Source organism: Mustela erminea, chromosome 14, assembly GCF_009829155.1.
Source record: "Mustela erminea isolate mMusErm1 chromosome 14, mMusErm1.Pri, whole genome shotgun sequence".
Lineage (NCBI taxonomy): Eukaryota > Metazoa > Chordata > Mammalia > Carnivora > Mustelidae > Mustela > Mustela erminea.
Window position 1 is genome coordinate 89,066,423 of NC_045627.1, and position 21,449 is coordinate 89,087,871.

At 56.1% G+C, this 21,449-nt stretch overlaps 1 protein-coding gene across 5 annotated transcripts in view; it reads left to right on the plus strand.

Annotated features, from left to right (window-relative positions):
* MGMT (O-6-methylguanine-DNA methyltransferase) overlaps nucleotides 1-21,449 on the plus strand; it is a 278,908-nt gene that overhangs the window by 52,123 nt on the left and 205,336 nt on the right. For 2 of the 5 annotated variants that reach the window (XM_032313067.1, XM_032313068.1), the window contains exon 2: nucleotides 9,688-9,823. In XM_032313067.1, the coding sequence (XP_032168958.1) occupies nucleotides 9,699-9,823 (125 nt within the window). In that variant the 5' untranslated portion in view covers nucleotides 9,688-9,698. Of the gene's footprint in view, nucleotides 1-7,677; nucleotides 7,860-9,432; nucleotides 9,606-9,687; nucleotides 9,824-21,449 lie in introns of those variants that run through there. The other 3 variants (XM_032313069.1, XM_032313066.1, XM_032313070.1) reach the window with 3 other exon arrangements.

Consider the following 21,449-nt stretch of genomic DNA (forward strand, 5'->3'; position numbering starts at 1 on the left):
CTTCCTGGGCCTTCCTGTGGCTCTGCCTTCCCGCGTGGGTTTGGGCCCAGCCCAGCGTGGTAGTAGGAGTTGTCACTCGGAAATATCTTTCAGGAGTGCCAGAAGTTCTGGAAGGTTTCCAGAGCAGTTTGTTAAGCTGTACACAAGTAAGCTTTGTGCCCTAGTCAGTGTGTGACCTGTTTCTTACACACACACACACACACACACACACACAGCGGTTTGTGGTCTGTTCCCTAATTCCTATTTGAATGCAGATTCAAACCCTTTTTGAGCTTCAGAGTGGAAAAGTAGTTGCCTTCCTGCATCACTGGTATTTAGTTTGATAATAGGAACAAAAACGAGGGATTTGGAAACGAAAACCAAGTTCTAAGTGTAATTTTCAACTACCGGGTGTGCCTGGCTGGCTCAGTGGGTTGAGCTCCGACTCTTGATTTTGGTTCTGGACATGATCTCAGCATCGTGAGATCGAGCCTCCTGCCGGGTTCCACCGTGGGCGTGGCGTCTGCTTGGGATTCCTTCTCTCCCCCTTGCCTCTGGGCCTCCCCATCACTCTCTCCCTCTCTAAATAAATAAAATGTAGACAGTGCCTGTTTTCCTTTAGAAATGGTTGCTGTGAAGGCCAGTGAACATGTTCCCGTAGAGGCCCCTCTGTGTCTCTGCTCTGGTGTGTAGGCCTCTTCCCGTGTGTTGTAGAACAGGCCGCCCCGAGTGCCTTCCTGAGCAGACTTGTGAATGCTGAGCCCCCCAGGAAGCCACACATGTGGGTGCGGGGCTGTGGACGCCCCTTCTGCAGCCCGGCCCCCGCTCCCCAGGGCTCTGGTGCTTCCAGTCTTCTTTAGGACCAGAGCAGCGTTCATCAGGAAGCCGCTCTGCTGGGCAGGGCCAGTGAGAGGAAGCACAAAGGCCACTCCCCGGGTTCCCGCCGGGCCCCCCGTCCTGGAGTGTGTGTGTGAGCTCACGGCAGGAGCGGAACACGGGGTTGGCGGGATTCCGGTCTTTTCACTGGAGAGCCTGTCTTTGTGATTGCGGTAGAGAATGTCTCCTCCGTTCCCACGTACAAGTAGCTGGGGTCGCAGAAATTCATCGACACGTAAAGAGAATCACGTCCGTGTCCGCAGCATAGCACAAGGCTTTGGGCTGAATTTTTACATCAATAAACTTTCATTTTTCGAGCAGTGTTATGCAAAACTGACCAGAAGGTGCAGTTTCCAGATACCCCTGGCCCCCAGACTACTCAGCCTGCCCCGGTCAGCTTGCCCTCCCAGAGTGGGACACATGTCCATAGTTTATGTGAGAGTGCTTTCTTGGTGGTGTACTTTGTATGGGTTTGGATAAATATAGTAGTGTTCTGCAGAATGGCTTCGCTGCCCCCACAGACCCTCTGTGCTCTGCCTGCTCCTCACTCCCTCCCCCAGCCCCTGGCACCCGACCCTCTCACGGTCTCCACAGTTCTGCCTCTTACAGAATGTCGCATAGCCGGAATCATATGGTATGCAGCCTTTTCAGAGTGTCTGGACTTTTGGTTGCTTCTGGGTTTGCACAGTTAGGACTAAAACTGCTCTAAGCATCACATCCAGGTTATCTTTTTGCATGACCTTTGGATCCATTCTGACTTCGACATAGCAGATGGCAGGGCCAGAATTTTCTCTGGCAAAAACATTTTACCTAACGCAGCCCCCCCCGCCTTTTTTTTTTTTTAAGATTTTATTCATTTATTTGACACAGAGAGATCACAAGTAGGCAGAGAGGCAGGTAGAGACAGATGGGGAAGCAGGCTCCCGGCTGAGCAGAGAGCCCGATGTGGGGCTCGATCCCAGGACCCTGAGATCATGACCTGAGCTGAAGGCAGACGCTTAACCCACTGAGCCACCCAGGCGCTCCTTAACGCAGCCCTTTCTGCAAGTCCTAGAACATAATGAACGGAGCCCCCACTTGGCTGTCTTGTTGGATGCCCCCCAGCAGGATGGCACTGGAGAGGCCCTTGTGGGTGGAGCAGGTGCCCTGGCGGGTCACAGCCGCTGAGCGGGCCTCTCTCCGCCACTCTCCCCTCTGCGTCTGCGCTTGGCCGGGCTCCTTTTCTTCCATTCCCTCCTCCTGCCCCACACGGTCAGCTTTGTTTCTCGGGGATGGGTTGGAAGTATTTTCTCTTTTCCAGGGTTTTGACACATCTGCTTTTTCTAATTAAAATATTTCCCCATGCCAGATCATCAGGTGGGCGGATCTTGAGTTCTGAGGACAGAAGGTGCTTCCCTCCTGCTTTTTCTTATTTTCTGTTCAGCAGGGAGATTACACAACGAGTTTCATTTCATGGTGGCTTTATTGGTGTCCCCAGGTAGCCACACATGGTCTCTCCCCTTTCCTAGGGCTTCCCCAGTGCACCAGCCGGGCTCCCACTTCACACCTGCACGAAGGCCCCGGATGGGGATGCCCCAGGAAGGCCTGGGGGCCGGCCTGCAGGCCAAGTGCCCACTCACGGGCAAAATGTTTGAGCCAGTGCTTCACAAAAGCAGATGTCTCCTACTTGGTTCGCAAGCAGCGTGTGAGAAGGCAGGCGATTTTTCTCTTCTAGCGCTTTCTCTGGCATTTTCCTCGCACAGCGGGGCCATACTGTAAGGGGTTCAAAGTGGAAGGTGTGGGGCTGCAGAGATGGTTCTGGAAGTCAGTGTTTAGACCCACACAGCAGGCCTGGGAAACGACAAGAAAAGGAGAAAGAAGACAGTTTCTGTCTCTGGGTTTCTTGCATTGAGTTCAGTGAAATCCCAGCCTCTGGCGCCAACCGCTTAATTCAGAACATTAAACGCCATTCATGTTGAAAGGGGGATGAAACGAAATTCATTTCATTTTTTCAGAGGTCTCTAAATAGCCATGAAAAATCCATTTTTTTCTGCCACCAATTAATGTCAGCGCTCTTGTGGTTTTAGGTGGATGCTCTAACCAGGGTACAGGGAGCCGGCCCCAGGGCCTGGTGGCACTGCCAACTGCAGCTCACAGGCCTCGTGAGAGTGGGGAACCTGCTGTCTGGCCCGTCCTGCAGCCTGAAAGCGACCTGTGTTGTCCTGCCCGTGCGGGCACGGCTGGCCAGACCAGGCCTCCAGGGAACTGCTCAAAGAACTGGCAGTGGGAGCCGCCGTCAGGTCCTGGGGTCTCATTGGGTTTCCCACGCTGTGCCCATAGGCTTGGTGGAGGGTGACAGTGGCGCTCCCCGCCCCGCCCCCACTCCGAGTCAGCCCTGCAGGCACCGGGGGCAGCATGTATATCCCACAGGTGCAGCTGGCCCCTTCGGGAAGAAAGGCCTGAGCTTTCCTGTTTCTACCAAAGCCCTGTTGCACGCCATGAAAACTTGCTTTGGAGTAATAGATGGTCAGGGTTTTACACATTCCCCCCACTCGCCTGGCTGGGAAGGCAGCCGGGCAGACTGTTATCTAGGGCAGAGTCCGTTACTCAGCCCGAGAGCCCGCTTGCTCGTAAGCCTGCCGTGCGTGGATTGGCTTACAGTGCTGCGGGCAGTGAGCCCTTTCCCTACTCCGGGTGTCTTCAGGGTCCTTGGGGTTAGCCTTGCCCTCCCGCTCCTGGCCCCTGCACTTGGTCCTCATGCGCCCAGAGCTGTCACAGCAGGCCCCTCTCAAACATGGGCCTCTCCCTCTTGGCTGCCCCCTTTGGGTCCCCAAATGCCATGTGTTCCCTCTGGCACCAGGCCCTGCTAGGGCAGACTTGCCATAGTCTGTCCCCACCCACCCCCCAAAATGCCTATTGTCTCTCATGTCAGTGCCTCCTCCGGGGAGCCTTCCTTGACTGCTCAGGCCATCAGACCCCCAGCCATGGTTCTTGTTAATCCTGGAGTTCTCTTGAGTCCCAACTTCAAGCACAATGGCATGATTTGTGTGGTTAGCCCTTTCATTTCGCAGGTCTTCTCTGAGCACCTGCAGTGTTCTGGGCACTATTCTAAGTGCCGGGAGTCAACGGTGGATCAGTTAAGGTGCTCCAGCTGCCGGAAAACAGGAATTCCTCCAATCGCTGGCCTGCGACACGCAGGACTTTTTCTCGCATGAGCAGGAAGGTGGCAGGATGCTGTGGCTGCAGTGGTCTCGCGGCCTCTCCTTTGTGTCCCCACGTGGTTGCCGCAGCTGCAGGCGGCGCATCCGCCTTGTCCGGGAAGGAGGAAGGGGACGGAGACGGTGCCTGCCCCTTGTTTTATTGCTTAACACCTCAGCGGACTTCTGACCCTTCAGCCAGAGTTGTCCTGTAGCACCTGCTGCTCGCACAGGAGCTCACGTTCACTGAAGGCGACTCAGAGCAGACAGAGCCCCTCCGATGGCCCTGCCCGTGCCTCCGCACCCGCCCCGGGGCCCTCCATGCCCTGCACGTCTCGGCCGCAGTCCTGCGGACGTCGTTGGGCCTGCTCACGTCCTTGTGACCAGCCAGGTCTCTGCGGATGTCATTTTCTCCCAAAACCCTTTCCCGCTCACCTGTCCGCCGCCGGCCGCCCTCCCACTGACGTGGCCTCCCGCTGGTCCTGAGGGGCCCTGGGAGCCTGCCTGGCCCCGGACCCGCCGCCTGTGAACCTTGTCACGCTGCCAGCCGGCGAGCGTCTTCACCGGCCGCCTTCCTTTCTTGGCTCACACGTCAGGGTCGGGCTCTGGGCCTTCCCTGGGATGGAGCCCAGCGCTGGGCTGGTCTCTGGAGCGCGGGGCTGTCGCCACGCGAGGGTGTCGTGCTCACACGGCTCCTTTGTGCCACCTCGCTCCTGGCCGGCCCCTCGCGTGTCTGGCATTGTTGCCTCCCGGGCGGACCCTCCCACCAGCCCGTGTTGGGACGCGCGGGCTCCCCGACGCGTGTGCCGCTATTGAAGCGTCGTCTGGCTGCCCTGCGACACCCCACCCAGCCTGCAAGCCTCCTCCACCCTCCGCCAGGCCCCCTGGGATGCGCAACATACCTGTGTGGGAACACACTTGCCTTTCTGCCTGGGGCTTCCCGTCCACACCCCACCTGCCCTGCCAGATGGCCTGGCGCGTCCGGCCAGGGGACACGGCCCCCTGACAGCCCGGGCTGTGCTGATTCAGCACCCTCATACTTTCGCCCACAGAAGGACTCTGCGCCGTCTGTCCTGCATGTCTGTAGGAAAAGAAGGCGTGTGGGGGTTTCTGTGGCGTCTCAAATTCCATTGCTGGCGGGCGTAATAGAGAACATCGTTAAAATCGCTGCTTTTGTTATTTTGGCGAAGCCGCCAGCAGTGGGTCCTGGCGATGATCCTGGACTAGCACCGCTTCTGCTCCTGAGCTTGGGCACCGGCTGCAACAGCGAAAGACAGCCCAGCCGGGTCTCAGCCGGGTAGCGGGCTGCGGGTACCAGGCCTTTGTCTCGGGGAAGGTGCTTCAACGAACGTTCATGTTCGGGAAGCTGACGCAGAGTTTGATTTCAGTTCCATTCACCAGTAACAGAGCCTCTAGAGCGTACTGCCTTAGACCTCACCCAGCCCCGTGACGGGCTGCTTGGGTGTGACCATGAGGGACAAAGGCCACTCACTCAGAATGCAGAGTTCAACCCCCCAGTTACTCCAGTTACAGACGGATGGCGTGATTTGGATGGAGCTTCTCCTGCTCTGTGAGAGACACAGGTGTCCTGTGGCCTCTTGTGGCCTGTGGCGGTCCAGTCCGTGTTGAGGCTGGGCTGCCCTTCACATGGGGTTAGACCAGGCAGACCAGGGACAGCACCACGTTGCTGGGCGCAGGGAGCTTGTTGGGGTTGGTACAGCTGTGGGCAGGCCCAGCTTCAGAGTCCTTTTGTACGGTTCAGAGACGCAGGCCCTGGGGTGCATGGGCGTTCCTGGGTTCGGAGCCCACCACTGCAGCCTCCCCATGGCGTTCAAGGCCAGCAGCCTCTGAAGTCCCGCCAGCCCCTCCTGCCTGTGGTCAGAGTCTGGCCGCTGGGGTGAGGCTTCGCAGCACGCCAGGCCCTCTTCCCTGAGGAACGCATGGGACCGAGCTCTCCAGAAACCGCCCCTTGCTGTGGTAGCGGTGGGAGAGAGCTCTATCACCTTCACTGCCTGCCCTGCCCCTCTCTCGGAGCCCCTCTGCACACTCGGTCCTGGCAGTAGGGGTGCGAGTGGGCTGTGCGCTGTGTATAAGGAGGGCCTTCCCCACGGGCGTGCTGGCCCAGCGGCCCATTCGCTGTCTTCCCGGGGCTCTGCGATTAAGCCCACACAGCAGCCCCAGGAGGGTGGGGGTGTCAGTGCCATTACTGTTGTCTCACTGGTGAGAAAACAGAGTCCTGGGGAGGAGAGTGAACCACGAGTGCTCCGTCCCCTGGGCTGGGACACATGCCAGTCTGCGTCTGTGCAGCAGTGCTGGGCCCACGTTCTAGGCCTTGAATCGGGGACCAGTGACACAGGGGCCAGGCGGCAGGGAGCTGAAGGGGGCTGCGACATCCTGTTTCCAGGAGCAACAGTGGCAACAGTGCCAGCTGCGTGTCTGCAGGCCCTGGACGCCCCACAGGTGTTTCCTGACGATCCACTTTGGTGGTGGTTGGACTGTGGCCAGTCTTGGTTCCTACGGTTTTCTGAGCCTGTTTCTCCAACCTTCCCAGAAGTTCTGTGAGTAACGGAACAGGCTTTCAGTAAATTGCTTTTGTGCTTAAATTAGCTGCTACCCCTTTCTGATGCTTGTCATTAGGAGCTGTGCGTGAGGTGGGGCTGCAGGTGGGAGGCCTCAGCTAGGGCGCCTGAGCCTGGATCAGTGGAGAAACAGCTTCTGAGCGAGGCCTAGGCAGGAGCCGTGGGTTCATGGTGAACATGTTTGTGAGAGCTAGGTTGCTGTGCAGGCCTGCTCAGAGGTTTTAACACACTGTAAGTGTACAGGTGTGTTTGCCGGGAGGACTCAGTACATCCAGGCTTCTCGCTCCCCGTAGAACCTTTCTCCAAGTAGTCTTTTGGAACATACTTTGGGAAGTGCTGTGCCAGACCGTTGGCCTGGATGGTAGAAATGCTGGTCATCTAGCTCAAGTATTTGGTAGAAAACTCCTCATGCATATGATGCGTCTGTCCTGGTGGAACCTGGTCTCATGGTATCAGACTCCCTGCACCAGCATCTGCCCGTGGCTCAGGGTGATGGGAAATGTCCACGGATGCGAGGGGTTGGGGGACAGCAGTTGATTCTGACTCCAAGGAATGAGCGAAGGGCCCCAGGGGGCTGGGAGAAGGGTTAACCATCTGCTTTTGAAGAATGGTAAGGATTTTAGTGCTATTGGGTGAGTTATTGTGGAAGGGAGCAGAGTGCTCTGTGTGACAAAGGTCAAGACCATATGGTTAAAATGTCGATGAGACAGGGATAACAGTAATCCCAAATCCTTCTGGGAAGCTGGGTCTAGATACACATTCCAGCTAACCCGCATGCTGACCCTGCGGTTTAGGTATCCTTTATCCCACAGATGAACGCACTCATGGCTCAGTTTAGGTGACTTTCGCAAAATGACAGGCCATTGCTGGGAGGCGGCCATCTGCTTCCTGCCTGTGCGTGGCCAAGTAGAGGGGTGCCTCAGGCACTGGGGGATCCATGGAAGTTGAGGTGTTCAAGGAGTACATACAGTGTGTCAGAGTGTCTGTGATGTCGGGTGACCATCACAATCCCCTGTCCACTTATTGGGATGTGGAGAGGAACCTGCTTCAGACCTCCGTCAATACCCACAGAAAAGTGGACGTTTAACAGGGTGGCTCTGGAGCCTTGGCCTCAGGATGGAACCTTGGGGGCACTGCGTATATACTGTGTGGTTCAGGGAATGCTGCTTGACATTGTCAAAGGATATAAATGCACTTCTCTCCTGGCTGCTGGGAAGACAGCTGAGGGAGTCCGTATGTGGCATCAGAAGCGAGTGCAAGGCCAGAGATGGGAACAGGGCCTGGGGTGGGGGTAGTGGGGTCTGCTGAGGTTTTGCAGTGAAGCAGACACTGGGCCACATTGTGCGGCTCGACGGTCAGGGAAGAGACATACAGCTGAGGCTCCACGGCATCAGGCCCAGAGTGGGGAACCTGAGCTGCCTACTGGGGGGGCAGCTGGCCTGGGGGCACTGAGCAGAAAGGGTCCAATAGCGTGGACCATGAGGGGCTCAGCCAACCTGGTGTGCAGAGGGCCCGGGGAAAGTGTCCAGGGCAAGTGCCAGGGGGCCATACGTCTGTCCATCACTGGAGCAAGAAGCTGGCCACAGCCAGTGGGCTGCGTCCCAGTGAAACCTGATTTACAAAGCACTAGAGGCTGGGTCTGGCCTATGGGCTGCAGTTTGCTGACCCTGATATAGCCCCTTCGTGTAATTAGCCGTTGATTTGTTGTTCAGGGTAAGGGGAGGGGATGGCTGGGAAGGGCCCAGGTGTCCTGAGAGCCCCGAAGAAGGCCTTCCATGTGTGAGAGTTGATGAGGCCTTGGGATCTGAGCCGGGGTTGGCAATGATAACCTGATGGGGTGCAGATGAGTGAGGGTACAGGTGGGGTGAGGGGAAGGAGATCCTTAAGCTAAGTCCTGGTGGCACAGGGGCACCCCTGGACCGCCCTGCGGCGCTCTGTAAAGCCGCAAGGAGGAGAGCATTCTTGCAGGGTTGCCAGTGTGGGCAGATCGTGGGAGGTGCCTGCAGGACGGGAAGTGGAGGCGGAAGGTGAGCAGCCCCGCCTACAGGTCAGGAGCAGTGGGGGGCTCATGTGGCCGGCCTCAGCTGTTCCAGTTCAGCGCAGGTGGCTGCAGGGGAGCGTGGAGCGCTGGGAAGTGCGGGCATGTAGGATCACCTGGCCAGGCAGGAGTGTCTCCCTCGGGGTCTTTCGCACGATTAGGAAAGGAGTTGCGGGGAGAGGAGGAGCTCTGAGGACACGGACTGGCCCAGGTAGTCGTCCCCCCCCCCGCCCCCCAACCCTCCCTTGGGTCTCCGTCCTCTTGGCGTGGTTTTTATCAAGTGTCGGATGCCTGTACGCTTCTCGCCATGCCCGTTCATTCTTTTCAGCCTTTGCTCTGTTCACTAAAATTAATACCAAAATGAACAGGTGAGATACATCTTAGGGTGGATTTTATGTTGGTACATTTCTCTGAACATAAGTTAGATACATAGCTGGCCCTGAATAATGTGGGATTCGGGGCACTGAGCTCCATATGTAGCTGTTGACTCCTGAGAAACCTTATTAAAAGCCTGTTGTTGACCTTACTGATCACAGCCGAACGGTAACACCTGTTTCATGTATCATTGGTGGATCCTGTGTTCTTACAAAATCCAAGCTAGAAGACGTCTTCGGAAAATCGCAGGGCACAGAACACGTGTAAGTGAGCCCCCAAGTGAGCTCACTCCGCTCACACCCACGCGGCTCAAGGGTCAGCTGTGCGCGGTCCACAGCCTTCGGGGTTCTTTCCGGCGCGCATGCGCCCCCGACGGCCTCCGCACAGGTGTCCGAGGCGCTCGCGCTGCGCCACCCTCCGCCTCGGAGCTCCCCTGGCGCTGCCGGGGCTTTACGTGCGCGTCCTCCAGGGTGTCCGGCGGCCTCCGTGTCGGCCAGGACGAAGCCGGGAAGCGTCTTGTCCCAGCGAGCCGAGCCTCGTCTGGGGCACCCTCGGCGGGGGCTCCCGGCCGCCGTCCCGGGAGTGGGTTTCGGGTCGGCAGCGGGCGCGCGTCGCCCGGGGAGGGGACCGCGGGCTCCGGCGTGACGCTGTCCCTTGCTCGCAGGTGCCGGCGGCATGGACGAGGCCTGCGACGTGCGGGGCGGGGCGGTGGACAGCCCGCTGGGGAGGATCGAGATCGCGGCGTGTGAGCGGGGTCTGCACGAGGTCCGGCTGCGCGGCCGGAAGACGCCGGACGCCGGGTGAGTCCGCGCTGTCCCCCACCCCATGGGGCATCGGCTCGGGGGGCGGGGACGCGGCGCTGCTGCTCGTCCACGGCGGGCCCTCCCGCGGCGTCGGGGTCGCGGCCCCGCGTCCTCCCGCGGCGTCGGGGTCATGGTCGGGGTCGCGGCCCCGCGTCCTCCCGCGGCGTCGGCGTCGGGGTCGGGGTCGCGGCCCCGCGTCCTCCCGCGGCGTCGGCGTCGGGGTCGGGGTCGCGGCCCCGCGTCCTCCCGCGGCGTCGGGGTCGGGGTCGGGGTCGCGGCCCCGCGTCCTCCCGCGGCGTCGGGGTCGGGGTCGGGGTCGCGGCCCCGCGTCCTCCCGCGGCGTCGGGGTCATGGTCGGGGTCGCGGCCCCGCGTCCTCCCGCGGCGTCGGGGTCGGGGTCGGGGTCGCGGCCCCGCGTCCTCCCGCGGCGTCGGGGTCGGGGTCGCGGCCCCGCGTCCTCCCGCGGCGTCGGGGTCGGGGTCGCGGCCCCGCGTCCTCCCGCGGCGTCGCGGTCGCGGCCCAGAGCCCTGGGCCGTGGGGTCTCCCCCGCCGCGGCCCGGCCCGGAGGCCGCCGAGCACCTCGCGCAGCGCGGCTCGGCCGTTCGGTGGGTGCTGGCGTCCCTCCGGGAATCGCGGTGGCGGGTCCGCACCGGGGCCTTTTATCAGGCCCCTTCGCTGTTGACAGGCCGCCCGGAGAGTTCTGCTCGGCGGCCTGGGAGCCGCGGACTCGGGAGCGCCCCGCCCGAGAGCCGGGGTCGAGGTCGGGCCGCCCGCGGGCGCGCAGCCCGGGAGCGAGGACGGTAGAGGCCTGGGGCCCGCCGTGCCGGCTCGCCCTTTCCGCGGGCGCGGGCTTCCCTCCTGACAGGTCCGCGCCCTATTTCTCTTAATTGTAACCACATAAAAATTTAAAGCGCCCCTTAATGTTTTGTTCTGAAATGCAGCATTTCCTCCATCGATTGTGAGTTGTTGTATGAAAATTGCCGTTCTCATTATTTCTGACAGAAGAGGGGAGAAACCACCCACTCCTGCTCCGTGTTTGTCTTAACCGGCTAATAAACACAATGCCATACAACATTAGATAAAGAAAATACATAGAAACATAAAAATTGATTTTAATGGAGCCCTGTCAGAGACCGCCATAATGAACACAGGCGCAGTAATAAATACCCTGTTGCGCCTCCAGTGTCGAGATTTTTTCCTGTAGAGCTGCACGTTACAATCAATAGGTTTTGGTTTTTTTTTTTTAGACCAAAAAAACAGGCAGACCTTTGAACTATACGCATACACTCTTCACTTTTCTATGAAAACCATCTGGCCGTGGTGTTCAGAAAATCACAGACACCAAATAATTCGTGGGAAATGTCATTTTGCCTCTTACATATTCACTGGCACAATAAATCACAAATTTTGTTGAGCTTTTATGCTTTAAGAAAAAAAAAAATCCCTTGAAGTGAATTTGGGGAAGAAAATAAAACCTAGACTTCTAGTTCAATGCCCATTATGAATGATGAGAACAGAACAAAGATGAGGCTTAATTTTGCGTTTCTGCTTTCTGAGTCGGGATTAGGTGCAGCTGTGGAGCTCTCCTCCTGGCATCAGGAACACACAGCCCATCTCTGTCGTGAAGACGTGCTTGTACATCAGCCCCGGAGCCGGGCTCCCTTGGTTGCCTCCAGCTTTGCTCGGCATCCCCAGGTTGTGGTGTTTGTCCTGGTGCCCTGGGCCACTGTCTGGGGCGCGAGCTGCTGTGCTCCCCCACTCCAGGCAGAGGAGAAGGAAAGGAGACCCCCACCTCCCTTTCTGGAAGGAGCCTCTCACCTCCTCCTCTCATGGGGCCATACCCAGCTGAGCGGCATGGGAGGTGGTCACATGTTGGCCAGAATGAGGGATTGTGTGTGTAAGGGAGAGGTGGGAAGTGGTTTTTAGGAGCGATCAGTCTGTTTTACACCTATGGCTAACTGGCAAGGGACATTTAAAAGATACAAAACAACAAAAATTCTGTATGAAAACAGAGAATTAACCATTCTTACCTTATCACTTAAAAAATGGAGGTGAACGTTACATAGTGAACTCACGGAAACTGTTGTGTGCATCTTGAGAGCTGTACAGCCAAATAGTCACCGACCTCGACCAGGACCTGGAGCGTCTAAACCAGCCGTTCCCTTGTGCTCCTGGTCTGTCCCACGTTCTCTTCACATCTGCTCTTGTGATTTCTGTCTTGGTCATCTTTGTTCCAAGAACCAATTTCGTTTCTGTAAACAAAATTTTATCATCTGCTCTTCTGTTTTGGATTCTCTTGCTTGACCATGTTTTAAGGGTCTCCCATGGCTCGGTGTGTTACTGAGGGGCAGTTTAGGAATGCACCACAGTTCATCAGGTCTCCTGTTGATGGACATTTGAATCTTCCAGATTGGGACTACGGGGGGTAAAACAAATTTTTGTTCAAGCCACTCTGGACACCTTTTCACGTCTCTGGAATCCACTCCTAGATGCGGAATTGCGGGATTGCATGGCAAGCACATGTTGAGCCTCGTGAAAAGCTGCCAGAACGCTTCCCAACATTGAACCACTGTGTGTTTAATTCCAATAGAAATGGAGTTTCCTTTGCTCTGCCCGCTCACCAGTACTTGGTGGTGGTAGTTTTTAGAGTTTCAGCCATTCTAGCGGGCGTGAGATGTTCTCATTGTTCTAATCTGAGCCTTCCTCGGGACTTCCTCTGCCCACCTTCTTGACCACTCCTGCGTTTTCCTTGCGTGGGCTCTGCGTGCGTCTTCTGCCCGCGCTCGTTCTGATTAGGAGTCCTCCTCACGCTGTACTGTCCTGTGTATTTCACAGTTGGATGCTTGTTTTTGTTCTAACGTCCTCTTTTGTTGGGAAGTTCCTAACTTTGAGTAAGTACAACTTAATGTTCTTAGCCTTTTTTTGTCTTTAAGATTTGCCCACTGTAACTTTACAAATATTTTCCTATAAATTCTTCTAAAATTTGATAAGTCTGGCTTTTATGTTTAGATATATGACCCATCACCTTGAATGCCCTTATTGTGAGGTATTTTTTCTCTAGGGTTAGTTTTCCTTTGTTGGAGGAAAAAAAAATTCACCAAATCCCCTTTGTACATTTGTCAAAAATGTTGACTATAGGGGTGCCTGGGTGGCTCAGTGGGTTAAGCCGCTGCCTTCGGCTCAGGTCATGATCTCAGGGTCCTGGGATTGAGTCCTGCATCGGGCTCTCTGCTCAGTGGGGAGCCTGCTTCCCTCTCTCTCTGCCTGCCTCTCCATCTACTTGTGATTTCTCTCTGTCAAATAAATAAATAAATAAAATCTTTAAAGAAAAAAAAATGTTGACTATACATGTGTGGGTCCTGTATGTCCTGATGTTGTGTGTAGTTCAAGTGACCTCCTCATCTGTTCTACAACAGAACCATGGGCATTTGGTTGCGTAGCTTTATGATAAATCTTGAATTAAGGTAGCAAGTCTTCCAATTTGGTTTCTTCCCCATAAAGATTGTTTTGGCTTCCATGTCTTTTAACTTTACCTATTAAAGAATCAAGGTGTCCAGTACTGATTGGGATTTTGTTTGGGAATTCATTGAATCTGTACTGTTTTGGGAGAGGGATGATCACTTAAAAAACCTTCCAGTTTATGAATATGCTTTATCTCCATTCGGCTTGTCTCTTTTTCAGTATTCTAATTTCCAGCATAGAGATCTTGTATGTCTTTTATAATCTGATTTCCAAATATGTTGGTATTTTAACATAGTTTAAAATGATTTTTTAGTTACTGCTGCTACAAAGCTGCTGGTTTTTGGTGTGTTGATCTTCTGTCCTCTTACTGAATTCTTAATTGTAGGGATTATCTTACAGATTCCTTAGGACTTTTGCTATAAAAAATTGAGTCTGTGACTAAAGACAACTTCTCTTTGATCTTTATGCCTTTTATTTTTGTCCTTGTGCTGGCTGAAACCGGGTGTGGGGAGTAGACGTTGTGACAGTAGACCTCCTTCCCTTGTCCCAGTTACGGGGACGGCGGAGGGGGTTTCCATGGCAGGAGTCCGAGTGCTGCCACCTCTGGGCCTCACAGGTGTCCTTTCTCAGACTATGAATACTTCCTTGATCTGTTGGATTTTGTCACATGATTTTTATGCGAGTGTCACCATCGTTCTTTTTTCCTTAGACACGGTCAGACTAGTCTCGAGCGGCTGGACTAACGTCACCTAATTCGTGCTCACTCCCACCCTCCCCTGCCAGCCCCGTAGAACTACCTTCAATTTATTTTAATACTTCTGTGTTTACGTTCAAGATGGATGTTTGTACCTTTTTTGTGCTGTGTGTCCGGATGGCTTTGGCACTCAGGTGTAGGGCCAGTAGGACTTCTTCCTCAGGTCGTGCAGGAACCCCTGTGATGCCCTCCACGTTCCTCTCACAGAAAGACTTCTGATTCGAGTTCCTTTTGTCTAGTAGAATTAGGTGCTGCCCTTGCCCTCCTGAGGGGAGCTCCCAGCGTGGCTTTCTGCAGGTAGAGCCCTGTATGCCCCCCGGGCCGTGTTCTCCAGCTCTGCTGATGGACAGTGTCCAAAGGGATTGTGAGCTGAGTATCCTAATGGCTCTGGGATCCTGTTCTCCTCCTCCTTCTAGAGTGCTTGTGAGTACTGGGGTCTTTATGTCCTGCAGACATACTGCTGTGTTCAGTAGCTAAAATGGAAGTTGGCCACTGATGTCTGTCTGCAGTTGCATCTCACTTGGACTTCCGTACCCGGTAGGATTCCTGTTGCGCACATCAGTCTCCCGACCTGTTCATGGGGCTTTGCACATGGATCATTGGTTGTTTTTGTATAGGTTACATTACTCACCTTTTCCTCCCTAGAAATATTTGAATGGAGGATATCTATTTGGGAATTAGTACAATCTCAGCTTTATAACTTCTTGCCAGTATCATGTTTCCATCAACAACCATCTTGTTCAAGAGTAACTGACTTGCTTTTGCAAGAACTTGACCGATGTCTCCCCAATACCATCGCCGTGTGGCTACAAAGCTTTGACCCCATCATTCCCTGTAACGTCTAATGAGATATAGAATGGAGTTTTCTAATGTTATTTGGAGGCTTGCATGGCTTTCCATAAAGGGGATTCCACTGTTTTCCTGGAAGAAGGCCTGTCCAGCACTGCTGCGCTCGTGCTGGCGGAGGGATGGTGAGGGGGTCGGGGGCGGGACGCCAGAGCTGCACGTACCTTGGCCTTCCCTGAGTGAAGGATCTCTCCTGGGTTGTTGTTTTCCCCTCATGTAAATCTTTTTAGAAAAAATGCGGGAATGCAATATTGAAAAAAGCTTATATCATCCGACCAAACTGAGCAATAGTAAAAATGTTTTGTATTTTGAGAACTTACTGCATGCAGGCTGCTTACTGCTTTCTAGCAGAAAGACTCCGCAGCATTCCTGGCATCCTGCCCTCACCAGCTCTGAGTGGAGCCTGGGCAGGAGCCTGACCGTCCTTCAAGGCTCTGGAGGGCCGGCCAGCGCCTCCTCTCACCAGGTTCACGGGCGAGGGCCCGGCAGCTCTGGGGCGTGCAGATGTGACCGTGGGGTCTCTGTCTAGGAGGGCGCATCTGCCCCACTGGGTGCTCTGTCCATTTTTGCTCCATTGAAAGTGTGCAGGTAGGCTGCCTCTGAGGCCTTCCTGAGGGGAGGTCGGACGCGTGACGTCCCCAGTGTGTCCTCCGTTCCAGCGGGTGGCGATGGGCTTCTGCATGGATTCGTTGCTCTCGGGTTCATCGTGTCCGTGTTTTCAGTGATGCCGACTCGGGCCGGGCCTGCCTCGCTCCTGCCCAGTGATCCCCTGCCGGGCTGCCCACTGCTCCTGGCTGGGGGAGCTCTGAGGCTCCGCACATCCTGAGAACCTTCCTGGGAATTCCCTGCGCCCATCCCCGACAGACTGGGAAGTCAGTGCAGACACAGGCAGCACCTGCTTACGGTCTTTCCCGGAGGAGGAGAGACTGTCCTCAGGAGAAGCCCTGGGAGAGGAGGTAAAGGGAACCTCCAGAAACACGCCGTAGCTACTGCCCGTGGCACACCCGGCTGTCCCCCTGCTCTTCGCGGGCCTGACTCCAGTGTGTGTCGTGTGTGCTTGCGTGTGTGCTCCTTAAGGAGTCTCCTGAGTCCCATACACAGGGCTCTGTGAGGGGAGGGAGCACCTGCCAAGCTCTTCGGCTAACGAGAAACCGTCTTTTTTAAACGCAAGCCCTTGAATGCGCTGGGGAGTGCGGGCGGCCTCGTTCTTGCGCCACGCAGCTGTCCAGCTGCAGATCTGAGGCCTGTGTCTGAGCTGAAGACGCCCCTCGCCAGTATCCGGCTTGGAGGGGAAGCCAGTCCACGGTGCACAGGGATGGAGTCCCCAGACGTGGGTTCTCGGTGGCGCACACCGAGGTGGTGGTCTTGTGTTCCGACTGATGGCTACAAAGACCAGACTGGAAGCCAGGGCCGTTCTTTTCATCTGCAATTCCCGTGAAGAATTCTGTCCTCCCCAGGGTCCCCGGGTTTGCTCCTGGGGCTTGCAGAGTTGTCTGGGCGGCACTGAGGCCACAGTTCTCTATGTCCATGAGGGAAACACGGGCCACGGCCATACCTTCCAATAAAGCCAGGGTGTCGGAATGGGGGTGGAGTGACAGACTGTGGTCCTTGCCGCCGGGACTTTTGAGTTCACAGCGTAGGTTCCCTTTGTGGCTTTGTGACCCTGCAGAGAGCTGGGGGGGATAAGAAGCTCCTTCTCTGAAGGCCTTGCAGCTGCCACACCGCGGACCAGACCGCACGACTACATAGACGTGGTGCCCCATTTTGTTGTGAACTTCTCTGGTTTCTGATCTAGAAAAGAGAAAAGCAGTGCATGGCTTCAGGAGTTTGGTCTGTTTCCTCATTTCTGTGAGATCCTGTTTCACAGTTTTGTTCTTCCCTGGCTCAGGGCAGAGGGCAGAGGCAGGCTGTCGGCAAGACACGAGCAGGTGTCGCTGGGATGTAGAATCTTCGTCTGGACCCATCTAAGAGCCATGTACGTTTTATTCCTGTCAGTTGTTTTAAAGGGTTGCAGGGAGACAGAAGTGGCTGAAACTTGCATGCCTGTGTCCGTGGGTAAGAAGCAGGCTGGCCCATTTAATTTTAAGCCCTCCGGGATCTTCTTGGAAGAAGAGAACCGTTGAATGAGTTACAAATATGTGGCTTCAAAGTATGAACCAGACTGTCCCAGCAGAGGGTTTGCTCGGGCAGCGTGTGACGTTCGGACTGTAAGCACGCGTGAGAGGAGGAGCAGCGAGCCGGCCGACCTCAGGGAAGGGTGCCGGGTTCACGCCGCCGCCGTCCTCTGCTCTGAGAGCAGCTGCCGTTTCAGGGGCCTTGGGCTGCACCTCTGCTCTTGCAACGATGGCGGCTTTCCCAGAGAAGCTGCACTCTCGTCCCCTTTCTGCTGCCGTGGAAGGCCTTCCCCTTTTCCCTGAGGACAGGTGGCTGGTGGTGCAGTGTGGCCCTCACCGGCCTCACCCTGGCATGCTGTCCAGTGGAATTCGCTGCCGCTGGGCGAGGGTAGGGCCTGGGCCACTGTGGCCCGTGCTGGGGTTTGCTTGAGCTGTAGCGGGGAGCTCATCTCGGACTCCAGTCCTCGGGCTCCCCCAGCCCAAGCAGCAGCTCTCACCGGAAGGAGGGGCCCACCCCGGGGCTCGGCGGGTTGCAACGGTGCTCGTGTGTGGTCCCACCCAGGACCTGGGGTCTGATGGGGGCATTCCTGATGGAAAGGGCTGGGTCCGTGGTGTCCGTGCTCCACGGCCTTCTGCCACGGTCTCTGATGCGGATGGACAGGCCTGGACACAGCGGGCCCCTTCTGAGTCTGGCTTGTCTCTCTCCTGCCCTGAGTCGTGAGGCCAGCTTGTGGACCTCCTTGCTGACCGCAGTCCACAGCCATCCCCTCTTCCTGCTGCTGGTTGGCTGTGGCCTGGAGAAGCCATTCAGAGGCCTGTTCAGATGGGAGGAAGGAGGTCCAGTAAGGTCCCCTGAGAAGAACACGGGGGTTTATGACCACGTTCTAACCTCTCGAAGGCCACTTGCATGTGCCTCTGGAATCCTCTTCCAGAACACATCGGGACCCCAGGAGCGGCATTGGGTGAGTGGGGACTTGAGACAGTCTGGGACCCGGTGAGCACACCTGCTGCTTTGGGCTTCGGGCAAGGTGGTCAGCCCCGGCGCAGCTGTGGGAAGTAGTGGTGCAGGGTGTCCAGGGAGCACTCGGGACCACTCTCCAACCCCCCGCCCCCAACATGACCCTGCACAGCCATGGCTGTGGGAGCTGTCTGGCTTTTCCTGGTGGCCCTCCTGCCCCTCTGCTGAATGGTAGAGACCCCAAGGCCTTTTCTCTCAGCATAAGTAATCCAGAACGGGGGCCTCTTGTAGAGACTGGAATGTTCTGCTTTCATTTGGAAATGCAGGCTCCACAGTTACTGTCGTGGGGATCAAACTGCCATGGTCTGTCCGAACAAGTGTGCTCAGGAGGGCGAACGCTCCAGCAGCTGCCCCGAGGGGGTGTGCCCTCCAACCGGCCCAGAGCAGCGGCCCTGCAGGAACACGGCTCGCTGCGACTCGGCCCCTCCCTCCGCGCCAGCGTCCACCTTCTGACTGCCCACCGCTTTGTAAACACACGGCTGCAGGTAGCGAAGAACTTTGGCCTCTATTTCTCCTAGTTTGCGTTTAGATTTTGATTTCCAGGATTTGTACTGCTTGTATAGCTTTAGTATTTTCTGCTATGTAAGCCACGTGCAACTAGTCAATAATTCTCAACTTTTGTTTTGAATGTGTTCATGCTATTGAAGCTGTAAACTCTCAAAATAGACTTGGTTAAATTTATTTCCTTTAAATTGTATCAGTAATTAGATCAGCTCCTTGATACTACTGTACAAGATAGTTCTTGCATTCTGATCACTTCAGAATTTAAATTGAGTTCAAGGTTAAATGAGTTTAATTTTTGAACTGAAGCATTGTCTTGTGTCAGATTCATTCAGAATTTTTATTTCCAGTTTCAATATCAAGTGATGGAAGTAGATCTTTTTCTGATAATCCTAAATCAGTCGGTGTTCTTAAGTCACTCATTTGTTCACTGTTTCCCAAAATGTGGGTGTGCCTGCCAGACAGGCCCTGTGCACTGGGGACCTGCCCTGGGGCTATGCAGAAGCCAGTGGGACAGCCCAGCCTGTATGGAGCCGCAGGCCAGCACAGGAGACCAGCCTGGGGAGACCGTGGCTGCAGTGCCGTGTCCCTCCACAGGGGCGGGTGTGAGCATCTGAGGCTCTTGAAATGATTAAGGGGTGATGTGGGCCTGAGCCCAGGGTGCTGGCAGTATAGCGGAGTAGGACCGTGCAGGCTGGCGCGTCGTTTGAGGATCGAGCCAGTCAGGCCTGGCATCGGATCGGGTGGGGGTAAGAGCGTGGCAGAACGCGGAGCATGGGGGCTGGAGGTCATTGGGTGTTGTTGCAGTTGCTCTGGGGCATCTGTCCCCTCTGTGGCAGACCCAGGTGGTGGGGGGACAAGTTTTCAGGCTGTGAAATGCACATGCCTTGGTGCCTTGGGCTTCTGAGCCCACATGCCGCACCTGACTCCTCTCCAGCTTCGACGTTTGGAGAGGCCTGCTCACCTGGCTCCGGACGTGTCGGGCGCAGAAATGGCTTCGGGCAGAAGTGAACCCAACGGTGGCTGTCCCGTGTCTCTGTGATCCATGGGGGTCTCCCAGCAGGGACAGAACCACCGTGGATTGGCCTTCATGTCAACTCTCCCACGTTCTAGATTAATCGTTGGAGAGAGGGGTGGGCAGGGGGAAGAGAGAGTTCGCCGGAGATGCGTTCATCTCCTCTGAGAGCCCTGCGGCCCTCTTCTGTTGGGGGCGTCTCTTCTGGTTCCTTGTCGATGGGGCCACGCTGTGGCAGCAGCTCCTCTTCCTCTGCAGAGTCCTGGCGTCCTGCTGTTCTGCGTCCTGGCTCAGACCAGGTTTTCTCTAGTGTCACTGTTTCCCAGAAACCCTTGTCTGGGAGGCCTTTCCGTGCCACATCCCTCTTTGGTCTTCTTTCTGATCCGCGTACGTGCACTAGCGGATCCTCTTCTAAATACAGGGGCGTGCGCGCTGGGAGAGGCACCTGCAGGCGCCCGGAGGAGCGCGGCCCCGGGCTGGCGTTCAGCCTTTGCCGCTCACTGGCCGAGCGCACGTGCCCGGCGGGGATCAGAGTTCTCCACGGTGGTCATTCCGGCTGGAATCCATGTTGCTCTTAAAGCTGCTCTTTCTGTGCCTTCTGGAAAGCTGGCCTCCTGGACATCGTGGGTCAGCACAGGTGAGACATAGACGTGTCTCCGCAGCTCCCGTCACGTGATGCTGGGACTCGAGCGCTCGGCACTTGGGGGACTTGGAGCCGGCGGAGCAGGCGTCCGGCTCCGCGCAGAGGTCCACACCCGGGACCGCCGTCGCGTGGGGCTGGCGCACAGCCGGGTGGAGCGTGGGAGGCCGCAGGCCTCGTTCTGAGGCGGCCGAATTGGGCGCAGCTGCTGGGCGAGGGGTTCCCGGGGGAGAACGTGCACCTTGGAGCCAGTTCCCTGCCGGGTGTTTACAAACGCAACAAGTGGAACCCGAGCAAGTGTGCAGGTCTGTCAGGCTGGGAGGACAGGGTGCGGCCGCCGGCTTTCTTTACCCCGCTCGTCTGCGGAGCAGAGAACCGTCTGTGGACCGTGTGCTTGCGTAGCGTGTGTGCGTGTGTGCGCCCGCGTACGTGTGAGTGGATTCTGGAGGCTTCTGTTTTGCTTTAACATTGCTTCTTCTCAAAGTGCCCCTAGATGTAGGGGGAGGTTGCTCTTCTGAGTTACAAGATACCTCACGTCTCCTCCTGCACATAGTTTTTTTTCTTTCCTAAAAATCATCTGGAAAAGCGCCTAGTTTCTGATCTTTATTTCACCCAGTTCAAGGCTGTGTTAGGAAGAGTGATTGTGTAACTGAGCACTGCTTTTATTAAAAAGAACTGGCCGCTTATTTCCTTCAAAGTTCCCGGTGCGTTTAAATCTTCTCTAGGTAAACAACTTTTATTGAAAATAATATTTTGAGACTGACACCTTTCTCCCCACAAGTGGTGCTGGGAGCCTCCTGTTGTCTGCTGGTCCTGCTCACAGCAACTCCAGGCGGCCGTGGGGCGTGTGCAGAGCTAGGGCTGGGACAGCTGGCGCGGGGACCAGAGAGAGGGGCCAGGCTCGCCCCCGTGACCCGCCCTTTCCTTTGCGTTTCGGGAGGTGATAGTGGGTAGACACAGGGGTCCAGCCTGGACATGGTGCACCGATGGGGGCTGGCACTGTGCGGTGTGACGGCATTACTTGCTCGGACCAGTTAAACCTCACGTGAGCAGGTAGTCTTGTGGGAATATTCTACCACTCCTGCTCTGCCTGGTCAGAAAAACAGGGAAGCTTGGTGGAGGTTTTTGCTCCTGTGCCCATCCTGTCTTTCTCCGCTTGGCTCAGCAAGGTTCTGTATGTTGGCTTCCATCAGTTTGCATATAGGCATAAAATCCTTTTCAAGGAATTGAATACATGCTATTTCCACCAAATAGTAATAAAGGTTTCCCCAGG